We start from the raw sequence: 16,891 nt of genomic DNA on the forward strand, positions 1-16,891 counted from the left end.
AATAAAGAAAATTGATTAGTAATGGTAATAACTTGTGAAGTAACATTTCGCTAATAATATTAATGGAATAGTGGTAGAGGGCTCTGATGCGATTAAAAAGTCGAATTGAAAGCTCGAGGGTTTTGTACTGCATGTTTCTATTTTCCTAAGCGTTGCGTGTAGTGTAATTGACGACGTCTCAGTGAACGTTTACTCGTAAAACGTGTTGGCGGTGTTTCGTAGTCGGTAAGTAGTCGCCGAGTCGTCGTCGCGCAAACTGCGTTCATCGAGCTTTTCCTTTATACTCCTTGTAATTTCGGAGAACTTCAATTAGTTTCAGTGTTAAAAACCATAGAACAAGAAAGAAATTATCCTTTGTCCAATTGAATTCTCATAAAGAAACATGTACCTCAAGGTTGGTCAATTGCAGTTTTTATCAAAATCTTTCTAATTCGAGGTGAGTCATTGATAATACTTTATACACCGATGTTTAACACTGATGATTTAATAGCAATGAGAGACAGGTTGAAATTGCGAAGTTATCAATAAGATCATATTCTTCGTTTTAAGAAAGGAATTTTAATTAATTTTTAGTAGGAAATTGATAAATATTGTTTGATATTGGTTTTGTTAGAGAAAATTTATTTTGATGGTAGTTTTGGACAATCGCGTAGAAGAGTGGAACAGGTGCAAGAAAAAAGCCACATCGTAAACCCTTTCCTATCAATAACAATATTAATATCGTTTTTCACTGTGTGCATTATCAGAGCCCTCTTATATGTACGGTATAAAATTTTTGAATATCAATAGATACTTGTAGATGATCAGACCAAATTTGATAACAAAACAAATAAAATTTTACATACTTCGATTAATATTCGATCATTCGATAGTCATATTTTGTATAAAATTTAATTTAATTAAGAAGAGAGCGATCGATTATCTTAATATTTAATGAATTCTGTTATAAATCATATTCATCAAATATTTTTAATATTATCTATTAACCACAAACTATTAAAGTATTACTATTAAACTACAAACTATTATTTGTCAATTCACTAATATTATTAGTTAGTACATTATTGTACAGAAAGACTCGGATATTTGAAGACCGATTATACGTATACACACATATATGTTCAAGTAGAAAATAGAATAAATAGGATTTATTCTGTTTTAGTTTTTTTATAATTTTTATTTAACTTATCGTAACATAATACATAAACAAGATAATAAGTAATTTCTTGGGAATTTAATTAATTTCTTTGATTTTTATTTGATGTAATCGCGTAATTGGAATTTCCTATGTGCAATGTGGCGTAGGATCACATTTGATCGCGTAACTGATAATGTTATCGCTCCTTATCAGCATGAGAAATCGACACACTTACTATTTTCGTTTCTATCGTATATTGGCGAAATATTAAATATTAAATATGTGTATAATTGTATAATAATTAAATGTATATATTTAAGTTATTGTTTCCCCGATGAGGTTACAAGGCTCGCGTCATCTTTTCTCACACACTACATCAAACATCATCTTTTTTACATTAACTTAACAACTAACTTACACCTATGGTATTATTGTCTAACTATTTACATTTATCTACATATATGTACAGATTGAGTCCTCCTTCTACTTCTACCTCCACTACTTCTGTATGCGTGTACTAAGTATATAATTGTATAATAATTAAATATATTGAATATATAACTGACAATATCGTATATTGAATACAAAATTGTGTATAAATAGCGTCTGTAAATAGTCTTTTCGATAAAAGAAACAACACACTTTCATATAGTGCATTGAAAATTTCGAACTTATACCGAGTGATTGTTTAGTGGTCATGGGAACAAGTTCATTATCTATTTATAGATTTAAAACAAATTCCATGCTCAGGGCTCGCTTCATAGGATCCGATATAATGGTTTAATGACTGTATTTGTCAGGTGTCGATCATCATAAGGTGGATTCGAACCGCGAATCAAGTATTTGCAAGTTTCGAAAATCTATTTGCAACTACTTCGACGTTTCAACGTATCTGATTAATCACTTGCAGATAACAATCGGCGTTATCGTTTCATTCGATTCTTTTAGCAAACTTAACAAATTAATTTTACTAGAATGGCGCTGCACTTGTACGTAACTATTTAAGAACGGTTGCCGAGAAAACTGATTTTAAGGGAATAGAGAATTTCTGATAGGATTCTACTTGAGATTGTCCTTCTTCTTTACCAAAGCATTCGCGAAAGATTCGAATCTGTTACGTTTAGTTTCAAATTTCAATTTCGTTTCAAATAGATTAAAAAGGATTCGAATCTACGTTGGACGATGTTTAACCGTTCGAACTTGAGCGCATCATTGATTGCGAGCAATTTGTAGGAAGGCAGGTTTCATGCGATTACTTTATTATGCGAACTAAACATATTCACGAGAATACGTGGTACGAAACAGGATGAGAAACGATAATCTACCAGGAAATGACACTATTTCATCTCGCAACAGGGAAAACAACAATTTCGAGTTCTTGAAAAAACCATTACAGTTTTTATGATAACTCGTTGAACGATCAACGACGTAATAATGAAATTAAAATTATAAATTTTTGGCTTAGAAACGTGAAATAATGGAAAATATTTTCTAGATAAAAGTCTATCTTCAATTGGAACGAGGTTGTAAAGATAACTACTCGATGTACGTGATAATTAGAATGTCGACCAAGTCACGTAAAAAACGATGTTTTGTAGTTTTTAATTATGTGCTCTTGAAGGCCTAACGCGAACACGCAGGTTCATGAACAATCAGATTATGTCATCGCTACCATATTCGCGTGTCTGCAACCTATTTACATATATAAAAAGTCTTACCTCATTGTGCGAGAGAAAGGTAAATATTGCGAATCTTTGAAACACATTTTATCGTTATATATCTATACATATATACACGTATATACATGTATACAAAAAGAACAAGAAACATTTTACATAATTCTAATTCTATATATCGGGCATTAGAGAAATAAATTTTTAAGTTTAAATAATTATTCAAATAAAATTTTGATCTCGTTTGTTATTTGCTTAGTTAATTTATCTCGATTTATCTCGCTTTATCTTAAGTAAGATAGTATTTGAGTAATAATGTATTTCTTAACTTCCGCATTATGCGATTCGATGAAATGTTTCGGTTATTCGAATCTTTCCAAGGCAAATATTTCAATTATTATGTATCATATTTCAATATGTATTTCTTATGCACGAAAAACATTTGTTTGTTATCTTCTATCTTCTATCGTTATTTGAAATAATCTAATATTTCTCGAATAAATTATTCGAAACTAATCTATTTCTCAAATGAAATGAAATTGGAATTAATTTGAAAATAACTTTATTTCTTTGTTACTTTATTTGGTGTAATTATTTGACTTTCTCGTTCATTATGTTCATTTCGAGTAAAAACTGCTCGATCCTGCATTCGAGTATCTTTATATGATTACATATGTGTATTTACATATTGTATTTGCGTAGAACGGCTATAAAAAGCATGTATTTTTCAATGAAACATTTCACTACCAAATAACACACACACAAAGTCATATGAAAATACATACCACTACATGATATGCAATTTAATATATTTAGATTTAGATTAATCAGTATATGGTAAATGCTACAATAAATATAACAATGTACAAATGCTTTTTCCAGCCACTGTATATGAAAATCAAAAGTGTGTTTACATGTATATAGGGAAATATCTCGTTACTTTGTCGACTTTCAAATATATAGTGTTTTGTTTCTTTTTTGAACTGTATTCAATATACATACTTTACCAGTTTGAAAGAAAACAGAAAGAGTTGCCAGAAACTTATACTTCTAACGTTACATTGTCTTAACTTATTTCATTCCTCTTTGTCAGTAAAAATTATATCAGAATAAATCGAGATTAAAATATCTATGAGTTTTTCTAAAATGCGGTGAAACATAATCTACTGTTTAAAATGAAACATTGAATTATAACGTAAATTTCCTTGCTTATAGCTCATAGATTACGACATAGAGTTGCTCTTTATGGATACATTGCCGCATTATAGGTACCTAGACACAGTGATGAAAACAAGTATTGCCACAGATCAGCTTGACGAAGACAAGTCGAAAATGTAGAACCAAATTGTTTCATAGGGTGCTCGTTTTCTTTCCTTTCTGAGAAAAATTCGTTTCTGAGAAAATGAAATTTGAAAATTGATCAAGTACGCTTGTTGTTAAGTAGGCTTGTTCTTAGCTTAACGTTCAAATCATATTTTTTTCACTTATTTCCGTGCGTGGTATAACCTCCTGCTGTGCTATATTTTTCGATTTTCTCGAAAACAAAGCCTCGAATGAAAGAATTTGTTCTACTACACACTTTTAAGGTGCTCGTTAAAGATCAGAATTGGACATTTACTCGAGTTGTTTCGAATAAATATTACTTTAAAACAATAATCAGGATAAATTCAGAGAAATTTTAGAGAAAAATTTTATATAAATTATATTTTATTTATATACTCATAACAAATTGTCCCCCCCCCCTCCCTCCTATTTATTCGAATAATTCGTTATTATTTATTTGAATAATGATTGCAAAATAATATCGATCGAATAATAATTAGTTGTTACCGTTTCTTAATTTTGTAAGAGTATCCTTATACGATTTTTTACGATTAATTTATCAATGAGCGGTATACTTTATAACCTCGGTTTTGAAGAGAGATAATCGTTAAATACAATATAATAACAATTGGACGATAAAACGTGAAAACATATTTTACACAGTTCGTTATAGTTCGTATATTTTTACTTGATTCATTTGTGATAGAAATTCAGATATATACATTTCTATATAAATAATTTCTTATTCAATGGGACAATCTATACGTTAACGACGAATATAGCCTTATTCTTTATTTTTACCCATTATCCGAATAAATATTACTCAAACGAAATTTTGCCCAATTCTGTTAAACATTGTACCACAGGATTTCCAAAATTAATGACAAGTTCGAATGCGGAAGGAAGGGCGTGGTTATGTGGAATTATTTCATGCGTCGTACGTTGGAGGCACACCCTCGATCTACCTACGCGTACTACCCACCTTTTTGTCTCACTGTAATTTTCTCATATTTCGCATATTATCGACCTGTTCTTCTCTTACGTCGTATAAAGATAACCACCGTACAGATTTTATTGTTTTTACCATTTAAAGCGCATAACAATTTATCATTAGAACGATCAATTTCTAGTATGTGTTTAAATATACTATAATTTACTTAAATATGCCATGTTTGAATAATTATAATTAAGATAAAGCCTACGGAAAGAGGAGAAACTTACGTATGAATCAACGAATAAATTTCTTAAATCTTGTAAATCGACGAAAGTAACTTATAATTCACGAATATCGAGGAGAAAAATTCTCAAACTGTCGGAGTTGATACATTTATCTTCATTTTCTTTTTTTATTCTTGTAAAGTAAGTTCTTAACAATTTTGTATTTCCTTATATTTTCTAAGAACTTACGAAAGATTCGATAATTTTACATTTTTAACCTTTTCGATATTTTTTAACTTTAATTTTACGTAACGTAACATTGTACCTTGATAGATCGTTACAAGGCGCACGATAGAACTTGGTGACAGTTTCCCACTTTCTCTGTGAAAGACGTAAAGTACCGATGTAACTAAGAGGAAAGTGTGACGTGATGTTCTCAGTTTCATAGGGTCGAATGGTTTCACAAATTAGGAAACATAATTCCACCGTTTCAATTTAAACAATTATTCATCGTCGTGTTACAATGAATCAGACGGAAAGTATTCTGTGGTTACCATTTCAACCGCATTGATATCAACGCTGATTAAAATTACTTTGAAATGTCATTATATCATCCGATGTAGGTACTATGACCTTAGAGAAAGTCTTCCTTTTATTTGACAAGCTTGTATGTTAACTTTATAAAAGATATAGAAACCAAAACCACTCAAGACTCGAAGGGCAAATGGAGGTATCGATAAATAATAATAATATTTCAACTAAATAATAGTTCGCAAAAAATCAAAATAGATTTAAAATTAATTAAAAGTTCGGAACATCTACGTATATAAATATATCTACCTGTTATTTTTTATATTTCATCAAATATAATATTTGATTGAAATTATTAATGGAAAAAAACTATGAATAAAAAAGAAGAGAAAGAGAGGATAGATTTCATTGATTTTTCGAAATTAATGTAAATTAATGTAAAGAATCCTTAATTTTGTTAGTGTATAGCGCGTTAAAAGAACGCATTTGTAACGTTTAAGTGGAAATATGTACTTTTACTTAATTATGCATCTCAGATCAATGTACGCATATCATTAAGCTTTATTGATATGAATTATCAATTTCTTTCATTTTTCTACAGCTGAATAATGTGGCGGATAATGGAATTGGCCGGATGACAAAAGATAACTTACAACGTTGACTACTGATAAAAACGCCACCAAATTAAGCGGCAAGTTGACAACGAAATCAAGTAGTAGACTCACAGGGATTGAATTTATTTCTGTACGCGATGTGCAATAACAATAAGGGTAACTAACAAACAGAACATGCTATTTAAATCTATAAAACGATTTTTTATATTGCAGACATTTAATTTAATTCGATTTAAGAAAACTAAAAACTTACGGGGAATTCGAATATTTTCAAATATTGTGCGAGCGAAGATTGAAAATACGTATGTACATATTAATGTAACTATCAACAGGTGGTAAGAAAAAATTACAACGATGAAAAAAATGCTCGTTCCTAATTCTTTTTTAGTAAAAAGATAAACCGTATTTTAATGCATTTTTTTTATTATAAGTTAGAAGTAAAAAATGTAGAATAAAATCTTTTTAGAATTTAAACGTTTTTAATCTATTATTACATAGCCTAATTTTATTTGATTTATTTGATTGACCAAAGAAGGGACAAAACATCGATTGAAATGCATTATTTACTATATAATAACGTTATATTATTAAATATTTGAAACATTTGTTTAAAAATTATTATTCGAAATAAATGATCTCTTAAAATTTTGAATTAGACGAATTAAAGGATTGATTTAAACGAAACTACTTTATCGAGGAAAAATATGTAACTAAATGGTTTGTTAGAACAAAAAGAATTAAGATGGGGACATATAGAACGGAAAGAAAAGGAATGACATTGATGATTCAAGATATACAGTAGCAAAGGCATGCACTTCGAAAACGCACGAACACAGCATATCTGATTCAGACGATGACTTATAAAGGACGAACCGCGGATATAAATACTTAACTCATATAATATACAGACGATAATAAATTTCAACAGCTTTGAAAAGAAAAATATTACTTTCGATTTTCAATAACGATATATTTCTTTACTTATATTTCACGAGACTTTAACTTATCTACTATCCACATAAAAAATTAAATTCTAGCACAAAAAATATACTATGTAAAAGTAAATTAGTAAATATGTGTACATATTTTATCATATACCGTACAGTTATTTATTTACGGAATAATGCAAATTAATAAATTTTGCAATGTAATCCGTATTTATAATAAATAGAAATTTGAATAGAAATAGAAAAAAATATATTTTCTATTCAAGATGAGATTATATTTTGAATGTCATCAATTTTGGGTATTATACATTAACGATACATGTCATATTTGTTCAATTATTTCATTATTATAGCAAAATGATAAAAGTGTACTACCTTTCGGTTCCAATTAATATGCGATACAGCAAGCAACGACAAGGATAGCCTTGGTATACCGGTCGCCGGATGTGTTGGTTACCTTTCCAACAAAAACGGCATCAAAATTACAAACTAACTTTTTAATTCTGTTTTCTAATATTTCTATCAGAGTAAAAATTTTATTTTCTTTATATTTAATTTGATCAACTGCATATTTTTTACGTTTAATGTGATAAAAATGATTGAAAATTGAACAAAACAAAATGAAAAGTGGAAAAAGAACTATTAATTTTTAAAAAATTCGATATAACTATATTCTATATAATATAGATAAAATTGTCTTTTTATTTTTCAGAAAATAAAAATACAGTCTCCAGACATAGGCCAATCAAAGTCACGACAATTGGAGATGGTACTGTAGGCAAAACATGTATGCTTATTACATATACGACAAATGAATTCCCTTCGGAATATGTGCCTACTGTGTAAGTATTAAGTTTTTAATACTTACTTAACTTAAACACTGGGTTTCTAAATAAGTATATCTTTATATTAAAAAATTTAATAACAAAAAGAAAAATGGATCCCATATTTATTTTAAGATAGAAGATGATGTTTATAATGGTTTTAGCTTCGATAACTATGCAGGCACGATATGCGTAGATGGACAAGAATTTGATATGACTTTATGGGATACTGCTGGTCAGGAAGATTATGAACGAATCAGACCTTTATCTTACCCAAATGTGAGCGAATCTTTCAACTAATTATTTATTTTGTCAATATTCTCTACATACTAATTATTATTACTGAACATTTGTGTTATAACAATTTACTATTTCATTTCATTTTCAGACTGATTGCTTCTTGATCTGCTTTTCAGTAAATTCTCGCACTTCTTATGAAAATGTTGCAATCAAATGGCATCCGGAAATTAAACATCACTGTCCAAATACACCTATAGTGCTTGTTGGTAAGTATCTTAATCATTACTAATTTATTTGAAAAAGGTCTTATCTTGTTTTATATCATATATTATATTTATATTTTATATTTCTTGATAGGTTTCATACCATATAAGGCTTTTGATAATTAGAAGGATAAATTTTCCATTATGCAGACAAATATATTTTTGAGATCAACGTATCGATCATTTAGCGTGAATGTCCTTTCCTTTAGAACTGCTTAAAACTCTTTTTCATAAAAAATATGTTGCAAGATTAGATAATTCACAAACTAATATATGTACTAGAATTAAGGCTAAATTAAATTTTTTAATTAAATATTTTATACTTAATAGTACTGTGAACAGCACTGTTCGAGGCTTTCGAGTAAAAGACATGTTCAATTTCATTTCTATTACAGCAAACTTCTTCGCGAGGTCTTAATGACACACCGAAACAGTTTCAGCATCGTTATATTTCCTGTATAAGCTAGCTGCAATGCTGCCGAAACGTTGGAAAGAAACTCCATTTAGACATGGCCTTTACATGAAAGTCTCGAACGGTGTTATTCACAATAGTGTTAAGCACCAGGATCCGTGCCATGAAAGGCGAAAATCTCCTAAACTCATTTTTTTATTTTACTAATAGGTACAAAAGGGGATCTTAGAAATCAAGAAAACGTGGATACAATTACTTTCAAAGAATGTAAAAAAATGAAAAAGAAAGTAAAAGCTTATAAATATGTCGAATGTTCTGCTTTGAAATGTGAGAACTTAGAAGAAGTATTCACTGAAGCGATTCGAGCAGTATTGAAAAAACCATCGAGCAAACTTTGTTGTTCGTTTTGAAGCTTAAGTTATAAAATAATATTTATAATTAATTAATAGGAAATATTGATTTATAGTAATATTAATGGATAAAAATATTAACTGTAAGATCTGTGGACTCTACAGTTTTCCTACATTTCCTTAATATTCAAAATTTAATAAAACGATTATAAATAATACCAAACAACAAATAATTCATATTTTGTAAATATATTAATGCTGATTACAGAATTAAGTAGACTTCATTGTACATCTGTATCATAGAATACCATTAATAAAAAGGAATTTATTTCATCGATATTATTAAACAGTCCTTTGAATGAAATGAAAATGTTTTTTTTTTTTCTTTTTTTTTTTTTTTTAAATATTTCTTGTTGAAACATTCTTTTTTCTTTATCAACTAACGGTAACAAATTGGAATAGAAATAAAATTCCGCTATATTACGTATAATTTTTAAAAAATAATTTTTACTTATGTTTCATAGTTGTCCTTATTTACTATATATGTACAGTTGTTATAGTTACTATTTTAAATATCATGTTATCTATCCTTAAATGCGATTAAATACTAATAATTTTCTTATACATACAAAATTTAAAATTAAGAAGCAGTCATATTCATACAATTTTAACGTCCAAAAGCTCCATCAGAAAGTGGAGTTACTTTTTGTTGTATTATTTTACCATAGCCTCCTCTTCCACTATCAAAGTCTGATCTGTATTCATCTCTTACCTATAATAATATAATTTATTATATTAAATTTTAATGCGCTATGATTCTATAATTATATTATTACAGAAAATAAAGGTACACACTTGTCCTCCAGTTTTGCCTCTTCCATATTGCCTGCCTTCGATAAAACCAGCATCCCAATCTGTTCTAATAATTCTATCATCTAAACGAGTACCATTAATATATCGCATACAATTTTCAGCATCAGCCCTTTGATAATACTCGACGAAACAAAAACCACAAGGTGTCTTTTTATATTTATCCAATCCCATGATAATTCTTCTAATATCGCCACATTTTGAAAATAGTTCATATATTTGTTCCTCTGTAGTATAAAACGATAAATTTCCAACATATAAAGTTGTAGAAATTCTTAAGAGTCTATCCTGCTCAGCTCTTGAACCCTGTAAATATAAATTATTATTATTAAAGAGAAATTAATACTTAATCACAATAATAATAATAGTAACAATAAACCGTTTATTATTGATTATTATTGTGATCACAATTAGCATTTTTGCTATTACTTTATGTAATCTTTGTGTCTAATATTACTATTATTATATAAATGTTCTAGGAGAAAATCAAATAACTTTACCATTATGTTGAGTAATTTAATTTAAATCAAAAGGGTCATACATACTATGGGTCTTGATTCATATGTTTTTAAAATAATCATTGCTTACTTTACTCGAGTAGCACACAAAATGGGAGTTGAAAGTAAATAACAGACTGTTTAACACATTCTATGTAGGAGGATTTCTATGATTCCTACATTCCATATCGAAAAAAATTGGAAACAATTTTATCACTTTGATTCGAAAAATATCGAAAGAAATATAACGTTGACACATATACTGATATCATTATAGAAGTGTTTCCTTCTCCTTGATACTCGATGTAATTACATATTTCAAATTGTTAATTTCAATTCGGTGATTTAATTTCTATTTACAATGCCTCTTATATTTTTAAATGTATGTAAACTATGCAGATATCTAGATTTTGTTCACTTTGAACTCCTTCTTCAACATATACAAGGTAAAAAAGAAAGAAACAGTAAGAAATACGTAAAAAATAAAAAACTATTGCTCTATTCCAATTACATATATGTGGAGTCTATTTTTTCAAATAAATCAAAATCCAGTAGAGCAGGATCCATAGTGTATATGACCTTTTTGATTTCCAAACATACTGATGAAGTTATTCCATTTCCTCTTGGGACACCCTGTATGGCAAAATAGATGTAAAGCATTACAATTTGAAATAAATAATATTATAAAATATAAGATACTATATTAATCAATGACAAGAAATACAAATATTATAGTGAATAATTAAAGAATAAACGGATTTAAATCTCATGTAGTTTATATCTTATGGTATTAAAATTTTCTCTTTATGAAATATTAAAATTAAAATATTTGAAGAATATGTTATAAAACTAACCTTAAAATGTTGATCGCGATATGAACTTAATTCAACGGAAGGCGAAGTTGACGGATTTAATTTTATTGTAGCCATTTTAAATTGTTATGAAACTATTTTCCTTAGTAATCTTATCACACTTAGAAATGTGAAGGCACCTAATCTCTCGACATTCAATTTTATTTAACCATACAAGACATCATTAAACAGTCTCGAAGCAACAAAACTGTCGCCATCTATCCCCATGTAAATAATTCAATATATCGAAAATTATTTGATATTTTAAATTGTCTAATTAAAATTTAACATTAATGTTTTCAATATAATTCATAGTATCTTTACATAGAAAGCAAATCATAGCAATTTCATAATCAAAAACTAAACTTATAAGCGCATTTATATATGTTTTAAGAAAGTAAATGTATTTAGTAAAAGAGATACAATTTAAAATTAAGTTTGGTATCATTAAATTTTGATTACAAATTTATGACCATGTAAATATAAAATATGCATACCAATTTACTAATTCTACTAAATAATATTTTTTGATAAACCATAATATGGTGCTAACGCTTTGTTAAGTCAAATATTTGTGACATAAATACCACGATTATGGCTTTCACATATCGCGAAAACACACACGAAGAATTATGAATTACAAATTTTCCTGAATAAACTCAATTGAATTACGAAAATTAAAATATATTAAATAACGATAAATATATTTTTTTAAATATTTGAATCTTTTGGAAAATATTTGCACGATTTTGAAATGAGTGGTAAATTACAAGCTTCTGCTAGTTCACATGAAATTGCAGTTTCTAGTTCATCAAAGACCAGTGCTATTTCTAATCCTAAAGTTAACAATAAATGCTTTGAATTATTCTTAAGTTGCTTTAGAATTAATTCCAAAAAGGAGTCCTTGGAAGACATTGTAAATAGTAATGCCAAAGAATATGATTATATTGTTGAGAAACTTATAGTAAAACGCGTACCTTTCATTTTCTTTTCTTTGTCAGAGAACTCTTTAAAGAACAAAATTAATCCTGAGAGTAAAAGTAATTCTATTAAAGATGTCCTGCAATTGCAAACAAGATCAAATAGTACACATTCAGCTGTGTCAGAAACCCAATCGTTATTATATTATTCTAATAGATTTGATCCAAATATGATATCCTTACAAACTTCTAATAAATGTTTATACTTTGATAAAAATACATTTACGTTGAATGAAAGAAATAAAAAACACACATTATCCAATGATTACCATACTAGAATAACTGAATTTATGAATACTATGAATAGTTTACATCCAGATTTGAAAGAACATGAAAGACCACCAAAAGATTGTTGTCCTTTAAATATGCCAAAAAACAAAAACGTTATATCTGCAAAAATGTCTCTTAAAGGATTAAGAAATAACATACCTCAGGAGCAAGAGATATTTAAATCACAATCTTTTGTTCAAGAAGCATTTCTAAAGAAAAAAGGTTTGTAGTTTCTTTTAATAACTTTGAAAAACTTAATAAATTTATTTATTTTATTTAAATTTTGTATTCTTTCAGAGTTTAGGAATGTAGAAGAAATTAAATCAAAAAATGATCAAAAAATTTATAGTTTGAATCAAATGAAATATATGAATTTGGATAATCTTCAAGCTAATTCTTCTAAAATTAAAAGGTCTAGTATTCAATCTGTTCATAAAGTTTCTTGTAACTCAGCAAATTTTGTGCAACCAATTATTGATATGAATCAGATGAATATAGAAAACAAATCAAATAATAGACGATTGCAACATAATCACCAATCTCCGATAAATCAATCCAAAACATTATCTGAGAACATTGTAAACACTGGTCCTTCAAGTACAGTATTAAGGTGGAATATCATTATAAAGCATTGTAGGTCAAAAACATATTCTTCCAAAAAAATGAGTAAATATTTCAATATAAGCTAGCAGATTCAAATATGTATATAATAAAATCAAAATTAATTTTTTGATATGATCAAACAATAAATTCAGCAAAATTTTTAACTTTTTATTTATATTACATAATGAAAATTAATGTTTTCTTTAAAACAATATCAAAAATATAATAAATTAAAATCTGATAAAATAAATATTTTCTAATAAATATCTTTAAAAACTACACATTGTTTTTAAATTTTATATGAATTTAATGCTTTCTTTTTAGTTTTAATAACTTTCATATTTAAGTTGCATGATTCATTTTAAATTACATTGCTACAATTACAAAACTATGTTATTAATTATCATATTTGTAAGTTTAAAGCAATTTTCAATGCTGCCATAAAGTATGTATTAATCAATATGCAGTGCATGTGCATGCGCGCGCGTGTGCGTGTGTGTATAAAAGAGACATAAATAGTTACTCCAAATATGCTTAATTTTTCAAAATAGTAGGATATTTAATCCAAATTTTTAAATTTATAAATTGATACAAACTTCATAAATAAATAAATTTATAGAATAATTAAAGATTTGGAAAGTAAAATAAGATAAATATGAAAGTTCATAATTGTTTATTGTAATATTAATATTTATTATGTATACATTATTTATTGTAACATCATAGCTTTATTGGTAAATATAAATATTTTTCATACTTTTTAATATTTTAATTTTAATATTTTGTTTAATAATAGCAATACTTTGTAGAGATTCAGTTAATAATTGAAATTGCAATTATATAAAATATGTTTTTTCAAAATAGAACATAATTATACATAGATAATAAAAAAACAATAAATATATTTTCAACTCCATTAAAATAAATCATTTTTCTAATTTGTAAAAATATAAATAAAACTTAACCAAATGCTTCTTATCTTTGTACAGTTCTTGTGAATTGTATCTGATTATATGTTATACTTATTTACCAAAGTGATTTTAAATATATGTGTTATCAAAGAAGAAATTTCCTCTCTGATATTATCTCTACCTCGTTCACGATCATATAAACAGATCACGGTACTCCCTAGGGAAATCCGTTCGAAAATTGAATCGTGACTGTCTGTCTCTGTCTGAGACATTCATAGCATGTCACGCATGAGCAGAACGAGAATCTTCCATGTTGATTTTTCGCAACTAATCAGGACTCAATTTTCGGATAGTTTTCTTGCTTCGATTTATGAGCGTAGAGACCTACTTGTATGATCATGCATTAAACGCATTAAACTCTACGATAGCATCATCTGCTTATATAAAAAGGTTATGTTGTTAGAATAAACAACTTCACCTGATGTAACCGGATTGTAGCCGGCTAACATAGATACATAGATATAAAATAGCTAAAAGACAATAACTCGTTCCTAATTTTGTTTGGTGTTGATAAAGGTAGACAAAATGGTAAGTGAAAAAAAGATAAACTTTTCCTCCGGGTACCCAATTTTTTCAAAAATTGGTCCCTGAAGGGGACCAAATATTATTGACTTCTTTGCAATTATATATTTTCCGACGTGTAGAATTCGAAGATACAAGTTTTATGGCGAAGAGTCTACCGGTTCAAAAGTTATGACAATGTAAAACTGAGTAGTTTTTAAATATTTTACACATTACATTAATACCATATTGCTTTTATCCATCATCTGATTGGTCCCCACAGATGAACTGAACTTCGCCGAAAAGTTTGTATACTAGCATAACCGGCCGCCTTACGGTGGCCGGAGAGTAAAGGATATTTCAAAGTGATCCCTAACTTAACCCAATATTCACGATTCAATATTCAAGATTCCTAAAGTTAAAACTGGCATCATTAAACTCTATTCGATAAGTACTTTCAGTAAATATAGGGCTCGACCAAAAAAATTGGATACCCAGTGAAAAATAATAAATATATATATCTTTTAAGTGTTTGAAAATAGTGGTAGCATAACCTTATCACATTATGGTAAATATTAAACAAAAAGAAATCGTATATATTTATAGGAAAATATGATTTTTTAAAGTTGTATATTTTTTTAAGTCGGATATTTTCGTTAAAACTGAGTATTCGCCTTGTACATATTTAATTGTAAAAATTAAAACAATTTTTTTCAGACGATTGGTAAAAATAATAAGATGCTGCAGCATATCAATTACAGAGTCAGAATTATTTTGCAAGACTCAAGGACATTCATAGGCACATTTAAAGCCTTTGATAAACATATGAACCTTATACTTGGTGATTGTGAAGAGTTTCGTAAGATTAAACCAAAAAATACAAAGCAACCTGAGAGAGAAGATAAACGAGTATTGGGCTTTGTACTCTTAAGAGGAGAAAACATTGTTTCTCTGACTGTAGAAGGTCCTCCACCCCCAGAAGAAGGACTACCCAGAGTACCAATTCCTGGGGCAGCACCTGGACCTGGAATGGGTCGTGCTGCGGGACGTGGCATGCCTGCTAATGTTGCTGGAGTACCTGCTGGTTTACAAGGTCCTGTTAGAGGTGTCGGAGGTCCTTCGCAACAAATAATGACACCAGGAGGTAGAGGTCAAGTTTCTGCTCCACCGCAGATGCATCCAGGTGGTCCTCCACGTATGCCAGTTGGAGGTCCTCCACCTGGAATGATGGGTCCACCACCAGGCATGATGGGTGGGTAATATTTTACAGATTTTAGTTGTTTTCTTTTAAACTGTCAGTAGAGATTCACAACAACTTCATGAAATCTAGGAATTGATTTGATTTTAAATTATTAGTGTTAAAGTTTGAAATTTGGTTGCTTGGTTATAGGGATGCCACCAGGAATGCCACCCATGGGACGTGGAGGTCCACCAATGGGACCACCTGGAATGAGAGGTCCACCTCCAGGTATGATGCGTGGTGGACCACCCCCTCGTCCATATTAGTACTTTTTAACATAATACAATATTGTAACTGGTGATAATAAAGGTCTCTTTTATAATGTTAATATCTTTTCCATTCATGTAACTTTGATTACCAGTTATAAAGAACTTATGTAAGATAAAGATAAGTATTTTATATAAATCTGAATACATACTTCTCAGATATTTTAATAGAAAAAAAGAACGACGTTTAGTAAAAAATGCGTAATTGTAAAATTAAAGTATATGTACTCAAAAATCAATTGGAAAAAAAAAAGAAAAAATTGTATAAGAAATATTAAAATAGTGATACAAACATACATGTAACAGACAATAAAATGAGAGACGAATATTGTATGGTTTTTTAATTAATAGTTTAATTTTTACGAAATA

The 16,891-nt window shown here is 28.4% G+C and overlaps 4 protein-coding genes across 13 annotated transcripts; 3 read left to right on the forward strand and 1 right to left on the reverse strand.

The window, feature by feature from the left end:
- Window positions 1-156: 156 nt before the first annotated feature.
- LOC126914568 (ras-like GTP-binding protein RhoL) lies at window positions 157-9,812 on the forward strand. 6 transcript variants are annotated; one of them, XM_050718671.1, is made up of 7 exons: window positions 164-225; window positions 314-436; window positions 6,425-6,593; window positions 8,097-8,226; window positions 8,373-8,487; window positions 8,597-8,714; window positions 9,334-9,812. In XM_050718671.1, the coding sequence occupies exons 3-7, from the start codon at window positions 6,575-6,577 to the stop codon at window positions 9,531-9,533; spliced, it is 582 nt and encodes a 193-aa protein (XP_050574628.1). In that variant the 5' UTR covers window positions 164-225; window positions 314-436; window positions 6,425-6,574; the 3' UTR covers window positions 9,534-9,812. The 6 variants fall into 6 exon arrangements, with proteins under 6 accessions (XP_050574629.1, XP_050574628.1, XP_050574631.1 ...); XM_050718674.1 differs by having other exon boundaries at window positions 187-225; window positions 314-394; XM_050718672.1 differs by lacking the exon at window positions 314-436 and having other exon boundaries at window positions 157-225.
- Window positions 9,813-9,960: 148 nt separating this feature from the next.
- LOC126914569 (nuclear cap-binding protein subunit 2) lies at window positions 9,961-11,904 on the reverse strand. 4 transcript variants are annotated; one of them, XM_050718677.1, is made up of 4 exons: window positions 11,695-11,904; window positions 11,441-11,473; window positions 10,329-10,649; window positions 9,961-10,245 (listed from the first exon to the last, which is right to left on the reverse strand). In XM_050718677.1, exons 1-4 carry the CDS (start codon window positions 11,767-11,769, stop codon window positions 10,141-10,143), a joined length of 534 nt encoding a protein of 177 aa, XP_050574634.1. In that variant the 5' UTR covers window positions 11,770-11,904; the 3' UTR covers window positions 9,961-10,140. The 4 variants fall into 4 exon arrangements, with proteins under 4 accessions (XP_050574634.1, XP_050574633.1, XP_050574637.1 ...); XM_050718676.1 differs by having other exon boundaries at window positions 11,420-11,473; XM_050718680.1 differs by having other exon boundaries at window positions 10,844-11,473; window positions 11,695-11,889.
- A 232-nt stretch (window positions 11,905-12,136) lies between these two features.
- Window positions 12,137-13,823, forward strand: LOC126914562 (uncharacterized). The gene is made up of 2 exons (XM_050718659.1): window positions 12,137-13,163; window positions 13,239-13,823. Exons 1-2 carry the CDS (start codon window positions 12,446-12,448, stop codon window positions 13,628-13,630), a joined length of 1,110 nt encoding a protein of 369 aa, XP_050574616.1. The 5' UTR covers window positions 12,137-12,445; the 3' UTR covers window positions 13,631-13,823.
- Window positions 13,824-14,713: 890 nt separating this feature from the next.
- Window positions 14,714-16,850, forward strand: LOC126914567 (small nuclear ribonucleoprotein-associated protein B). Of its 2 annotated transcripts, none has more exons than XM_050718667.1 (3): window positions 14,714-15,043; window positions 15,734-16,268; window positions 16,407-16,850. In XM_050718667.1, the coding sequence occupies exons 1-3, from the start codon at window positions 15,041-15,043 to the stop codon at window positions 16,520-16,522; spliced, it is 654 nt and encodes a 217-aa protein (XP_050574624.1). In that variant the 5' UTR covers window positions 14,714-15,040; the 3' UTR covers window positions 16,523-16,850. The 2 variants fall into 2 exon arrangements, with proteins under 2 accessions (XP_050574624.1, XP_050574625.1); XM_050718668.1 differs by lacking the exon at window positions 14,714-15,043 and adding an exon at window positions 15,156-15,584.
- The last annotated feature ends 41 nt before the right edge of the window (window positions 16,851-16,891 follow it).

Source organism: Bombus affinis, chromosome 3, assembly GCF_024516045.1.
Source record: "Bombus affinis isolate iyBomAffi1 chromosome 3, iyBomAffi1.2, whole genome shotgun sequence".
NCBI lineage: Eukaryota > Metazoa > Arthropoda > Insecta > Hymenoptera > Apidae > Bombus > Bombus affinis.

Coding starts and splice junctions, on each gene's coding strand:
- LOC126914569 (XM_050718676.1), bottom strand. CDS start 11,769: ATGGCTACAATAAAATTAAATCCGTCAACTTCGCCTTCCGTTGAATTA. Junction 11,474..11,694: donor ATCGCGATCAACATTTTAAG/GTTAGTTTTATA, acceptor TTTGCCATACAG/GGTGTCCCAAGAGGAAATGG. Junction 10,650..11,419: donor TATGTTTGGAAATCAAAAAG/GTCATATACACT, acceptor TTATATTTACAG/GGTTCAAGAGCTGAGCAGGA.
- LOC126914562 (XM_050718659.1), top strand. CDS start 12,446: ATGAGTGGTAAATTACAAGCTTCTGCTAGTTCACATGAAATTGCAGTT. Junction 13,164..13,238: donor AGCATTTCTAAAGAAAAAAG/GTTTGTAGTTTC, acceptor GTATTCTTTCAG/AGTTTAGGAATGTAGAAGAA.
- LOC126914567 (XM_050718667.1), top strand. Junction 16,269..16,406: donor TCCACCACCAGGCATGATGG/GTGGGTAATATT, acceptor GCTTGGTTATAG/GGATGCCACCAGGAATGCCA.
- LOC126914568 (XM_050718672.1), top strand. Junction 8,227..8,372: donor TCGGAATATGTGCCTACTGT/GTAAGTATTAAG, acceptor TAATGGTTTTAG/CTTCGATAACTATGCAGGCA. Junction 8,488..8,596: donor GACCTTTATCTTACCCAAAT/GTGAGCGAATCT, acceptor TTTCATTTTCAG/ACTGATTGCTTCTTGATCTG.